Here is a 6,371-nt window from a genome sequence, read left to right as displayed (position 1 = left end):
GATTCTGTGGAGTTTGGGGCAAGGTGGGTTGAGATTCTGAAATTCTAAGTAGTGCCCAGCTAATTTTGATGGATATTTGAGAGGTGAGGAATTTAGGTTTATTTTATGTAGCAAGGACTAAGTAAGTTGAACAACTTTCCCCAAAACTGCTCCTCACTCGCTTAGTACACAATACTTACAATAACTTACATTATTTATGGAAAGTAGGAGCCCCAAGGACACTACAATTCTGAGAAACCCTGGCAACCTGTTCAATTTCATAATACCAAGTAACCTGTGAGCCCATTTCTTATCATCATAAGCTTGTTAAGGCAGAATAGTTAACCTGCATGGAGGGGCTAACTCAAATTCTCTAGCTAGGGAGTGGACATCAGAAATGAAATTATTATGAGAAAGTTAAAAAAAAAAAGGGGGTCAATTGAATGGGTCACAGACACTCTCTTTAAAATGGAGATCTGGGCTTGGGGAGCTTGCCTTGGAATTGACTTAAAGATCCTCATTACCAGGAATGTTTAACTCATCCTACCACCTTGTAGATATTTAGTTTCTGAGAACTTTTTTTTTGGTGGGGGGGCACACCTTGTTATGCTCAGGGATTACTCCTGGCTCTGCGCTCAAAAATCGCTCTTGGCTTGGAGGACCATATGGGACACTGGGTGATCAAATCATGGTCTGTCCTAGGTCAGCTATATGCAAGGCAAATGCCCTACTGCTGCGCCACCACCCCTGCCCCTGGTTTCTGAGAACTTGTATTAAATTCTTCTGATGTGAATCTGCTTCTGCTCTGGGTTTATTGATGTATCTACTCTAGAGAAATACCAATTCTTGGCTTTGCTTAAAATTTCTCTGTGGTCATTTGTTTATCAAAGCAAAACCAAATAAAACCATTTCTTTCAAACACTAGATTTGAAGGAACCTAGCTCCCCCCTTTTTTTTTATTGTATCTTAAGGATGATTCATTTATCCAGAAAAGAGCAGAAGCCCAGAAGTATCACTAAATTTACAGGAGAAGTAAATTTCTGGTTTGTGGAGAGCCCTAAAATTTTAGGCCAGTTATTGTTGTTTAAAGTATTCTGAAAATGAAGGAATTAAACTGTCTGCATTGTATTGGAAATTGAATATTGTCACCCACTTCTTATTTCTCAGTGGACTTTGGGTTGCTATGGCATTTTACTCCATAGAGAGAGTCTGCATATACTAATATGTATTGTAAATACTTATCATAACCTCATAGCAGAAAACACTGTACCCAATCACTACGTAAACAGCTGTACCGGGAAAGGTAGAAAATAGTCTTTTGTTTTACTTAAGTGATAGAAAAATAGTTTCAAAAATACATTGTTAAATTATGGGTTTATATTAAAGTAGAATTTGTATATACAGTAAGGCAGTATTCCATTAACATCCTGCTGTGATTATCTTTAAATTAAAATTAGTTACTTTGGGATTTTTTTCCTCACTAGGTGAAGACTAGGGTCTATAATAAATGATATATTATGTTGAAATTAAGCAGGAAAATATTTTAAAAGAATTTCCTACATGAAGCTCATTTGCCTCATGTAAGAAATTTGACTTCCCCAAATGATGCTCTCTTGAGTCCTCAGAAAGCATTTTAATTTAGGGGGAGGAGATACATATGTGACAATCTGAATAATTTTAAGATAAAGGTAGAGGCATTATTTTTAATTTGCATACTGACAAGGCATCTCTAAGGTAACTGGAAAAATGTAAACAACTTGTGGGGTGTCTAGAATGCAATCTTTCTTTAAATGTGTTGTATTTAGTTAATTCTAATCAAATAAAAGAGGGGTATAACGATTACATAATTGGTTTTCAAGGCATTTTCTCTCGTCTGTCACCATCTTTCTGTTGCATACAATTATGACCATTTCATTTCCTTCAATCACATACTTAACCTTTAAAGCCTTTCCCCGAAGATATACCTATGGCACCATCCCTTTAAGACGCTAAGTAATGTGCGTTTATTTCAATGAACACATAAGTTTATAAGTAATAGCAAAAAAAAAAAAAACCAACAAATCACAGTTAGGAAATGAAACAATTTGTTCTGGAATCAGCTGTTGGAGAGAGAGGCAACTGGTTGAAAATGGAGCATGAAAAGGCATGAATCATGAGTTTTTGTAGTGTTATCCTAATCACACTCTTAGACACTCTGTAGTAGATTGCATTTCATGCACTCTGTAGTGTTACCTGAAGAAAAGAATCACATTAACCATCCTATTAATCAATTATTACTGAAAGGAGTGCATAAAGCCTGTGGGATCCAAGTAATCTAACCCACTCATCTGAAGTCTGCAATTGCTTGGGATCGTGGTGAAGGAGGACAGGTCATTTTCTGTTTGGTTCTGCTGAAGGAATGATGGCGCTTCCTTGGTGGGTTCTTCAAGCAAAGCCAGGTTTTGAGCTCGTGGATCTGGTACCAATACGAGGATGTTGTTATCCATCACACTAGATACCTTGGCATACTCCTTACTGGTTTCAGGAGCACCCAGCTTCTCCATTGGGTCACCATCCTCATTCTGCTTTGGAAGTAATGACAATGCGCCATCTTTGTTGATCTTATGAATCTCTACATAATCCAACGGTTTTGCAGAGAGGAAAGGGATTTTCTCTGAAGGTAGCAGCAATGCTATGTCTTGGTCAGCCTTGGGATGGGAACTTTCCCCTTTCTTTTGTTCTGCTGCCGTTCCCTCTTTTCCAGTTCCATTGGTTTGTGATGATTTAAAAGCATGTCTGTCTGGTTTGTCCAGCAAATTAGCAGCCATGCCTGCTGTGCCCAGTGCCAGCTTACACACATCAGCGATGTTGTGGTAAGAACATCTGGGGTTGTGCTGTCCCGGAGGCTGTGGTAAAGGCCATGTTGAAGATTTGGAGGCTTCTTCATAGGAAATGGTGGGGATTTTTGACTTCCAAAGCTTGTGCCTCTGGGGGTTCCAGGTGTGAATAACATGTATTTTTGGAATTGTCTGGTTTTCTCAAGGCCCTCAGGAGTGTGGCATGTTGGGGGATTGGCCCGAGGTTTCCTCACACTTTCCTCTGGACAACAGGGAAGGGCTGTCACAACTACCTCTGCCTGAGTCACTGTCGGGATCTATTGCTTGGCTTGGGTGCTCTTTGGAATGACCTGGCATCAGCTGCTGGTCCTCGCTGTCATCCACTTCTAAATACTCTACCAGCAAGTCTTCACAGTCAGAAGTTGGAGGGAAGTCTTGACATCCTAGGGCACTCAGCAGTTCTTCAGATTTGCCCTTCTACCAAAATACAGACACAGGGAGAGATGAGTGTCAGTTTCCCTAATGATCTAGTCCAGCCTCCTTACCACTGACTACGTCATGACCACGAGCTGTATCAATCAATGACTTCACTCCCATTCACGACGCACTTCTAGACATTTCCATATTATAATCACTGCCTGGATTGCTATTTATTTGAGCTCCGTTTCAGTTTAAGTCCGGTTGATTATTTTAACTTGTGGGTAGTAAAGATAATAAGTCTAAGGAGCCCAACAGTTCTCATACATATAAGCATGCAGCTCTAGATAAGAACAGCTTGTGAAATTGCTTAAAACCACAAAATACACATTTTGGGGAACCTCTGACTAAGGGGCTCGGGAATCAGTTTGCTGGCTACTTTTTTAAAGTCTGGTTTCTTCTTCTCTTTCCACCTCTGTCTGTTTCTCCATATACCTTCATTTTTCTATCCTGTATTTTCGTTCTTTCAGTTCCATTTCATCTCCTTTCTCATCACTGTCTGTTTTTTCAGTCTTTTTTCTCTCTTAATTTACTACTCACTTCCTACTCCTCTATTCTCTCGTTCCCCCTTCTCTCCCTCTTGCCTTCCTTGGTTCTTTTTTTCTGATGCTCTGATTTATACCAGATACTGTGCCTAAAATCTAGTTCTATCACTTATAAAATATATGTAATATTGGATAAGCTGTTCTATGGGCGCTGAATTTAATCACTGTGAAATGAGAATAATAGTATCCACTTGGGAGAGAGTTCTTTTGAGGATATGAGGTAATCTGATCAAGAAAATGAAAATATTATTTTTGATATAAAGAATAGTTTTTTATGGTTAAGAATATAGTTTCTGTGCCTTAGGATGGAATCAAGTTAGTTGATTAGCTCACATATTCATACTGGTTTGTAAAGGGTATAGTTTTAGAATTTGAGAGCTGGGGATGAGTGTGGGAGATGAAAATTAAAAAGACCTAAAGCCTTCTCTAGTTAGGAAATGATATGAAAACATACATTAGAAGGTTTCCACATAAAATAATTAGGAAATAAAAATAGGTACAGAAAAGTGGTAGATTATTGGGTCAATTAAGAAAATTAAGCTCAGAATCTATATGCAAACTACAAACTAAAAGTGGAAAGAAAGAAAAAAAATGAGCATCATGAGTGAATGCTACTGAGGAGTTTGTCCTGCCTTTGAAAGAAGGTCATCTAATGCATCTTACAAGACTGATTTCAAGTCTATGAAAATCTGATGGGAAGACTCAACTAGCACCAACCACAGCCCAGTAAATCTTTAGACTCTGACTTTAACAACATCATAGAGAGATATATTATTATTTAAAGTTGACCCTTTGCTTATCATTCCAATTGTCTTTATGTTGTGATAGACAACATGAACTAAATTTGTTTGTGCTTCCAAAGAGGCAGGCTATGGTGGTGATAGGAGATTGGGGACATTAGTGATGGAAAGTCACACTGGTGGTAGGACTGGTGTTTAGACATTTAATACCTGAAACAAATGTATTATGAACAACTTGGCAAATCATAGTGTTAAAATAAAAAAAAATCAAGAAAAAACGCAATGCAGAATCATATTCTACTGAACAGGTGCAAATAGAGTTGAAGTTACCAAATTTGAAAAAAGTGGGTTCAGGAGATTATGGTAAAGAAATAGCCACATTTTGTATTCCTAGTGAATTTAATCATTTATACTCTTATAAACAAATGTTGCATCAAATAAAAAAATAGTACTGGACATGGAGCACAAATTATAAGGTTATAATCCCAGTTCTGATTCTTGTTCTCAAAATGAATGCAGTTAATCCAAATCTGGATTCACTTTTCAATTCTTATGTTATTGGCTTCACTACAGTTGAACCAAGTGACAAATTAGTGTTAAATTTAAGGTCATAATAAAACTATTTCAACCTGATGAGAACTAGAAAAACGTCCTATCCTTCATTTTATTTAAAACACCTAAATTTAATTTCTTGAACCAGTTTAAATGTTCCTGGCACACTCCAACACCACTGTACTAATCTAGTCTCAATCGAGGGTTCAATATGAACAATGACAATAGGGTTTTCTGCTACTATGGTCTTAAATATAGGGCATTTAAGGAGAAGCAATTTTGGTAATGTATAATGGAGGTAGGAAGGTGGTTAGGGGGTCCCTCTGTTTTATTAACCAAAATAGCCAAGTTTTAAAAATGATCATCTTCATTTATGAACAGAGCATGCATTATGTTTTAAATATTTTTGTGTTTTGGGGTTTTTCCTCCTTGTTCTAAGACATTTAGTATCTGATAGTAGGCATCCTCATGCATTTTCTATGAACACAGTTGTATGAGGATGACTAAAATTGTCACATGAAATTGATGGGAATTTTGTATTCATATGAGAAGGTAGTTATTACAGAGCAGAGACTTACCTCAAGCAGATGAGTATCAAATCCTTTTATTTTTGGTCCTGGAACTGGTGGAAGAAGGCAGGTCACCATGCTATAAAAATAATTTGTAAGATAAGATATTAAAAAATATCTCTAAATAACTACTATATGGATTGCTGTAGATAGGAGGTAGAATTTTGAGACTACATAAAACTAACAATAATGAAGATAATTAACTGTGATAAGAATATGACAATAAAATTTGCTCTAAATAAGGGAAACTTCTGAAATTTTTAAGTTATTTGAATTCATTACTTCTCTTGATTTTAACTGCTCTCAAGATTTTTTTTCTCTCCAGTATTTCACAACTCTGTGAGACTCTGCTGGAAAGAACACTAGCTTCATAAAAGTCTGTTCTACTTTGGTCAGCAAAAATAAAAGGTATTTGTGTGTGTGTGTGTGTATGTATGTATGCATGCATGCATGTATGTATGTGTGTATGAACACATTTAAACTAGTAGCTAAAACGAGGAGCTTGAAACATCCACAGGTTTTCATTATCTTTTATTGTCCTTTTTTTTTTACTATTTCCTGAAATAATAATGATAAAATAGGAGGGTTTATAGAGAGTAAAGTACCTATAGCCCTTCAAAGCCACTGCCCAGACCATAATCAAACAGATGACAGCAGAAAGGACAGCAACAAAGATCCACCACCGGTTGTGTA

At 36.9% G+C, this 6,371-nt stretch overlaps 1 protein-coding gene across 1 annotated transcript in view; it reads right to left on the bottom strand.

Moving 5' to 3' along the window:
• Positions 1-268: 268 nt before the first annotated feature.
• PRLR (prolactin receptor) overlaps positions 269-6,371 on the bottom strand; it is a 69,598-nt gene continuing 63,495 nt past the window's right edge. The window contains 5 exon segments of the mRNA XM_049767713.1: positions 269-2,992; positions 2,995-3,040; positions 3,042-3,272; positions 5,688-5,757; positions 6,284-6,371. The exon segment at positions 6,284-6,371 is cut by the window's right edge and continues 15 nt beyond it. Of these exon segments, the coding sequence (XP_049623670.1) occupies positions 2,253-2,992; positions 2,995-3,040; positions 3,042-3,272; positions 5,688-5,757; positions 6,284-6,371 (1,175 nt within the window). The 3' untranslated portion in view covers positions 269-2,252.

This window comes from Suncus etruscus, chromosome 2 (assembly GCF_024139225.1).
Source record: "Suncus etruscus isolate mSunEtr1 chromosome 2, mSunEtr1.pri.cur, whole genome shotgun sequence".
Classification (NCBI taxonomy): domain Eukaryota; kingdom Metazoa; phylum Chordata; class Mammalia; order Eulipotyphla; family Soricidae; genus Suncus; species Suncus etruscus.
Note: the sequence above shows the minus strand (reverse complement) of the source record. Positions and strands in the feature narration are given on the sequence as shown.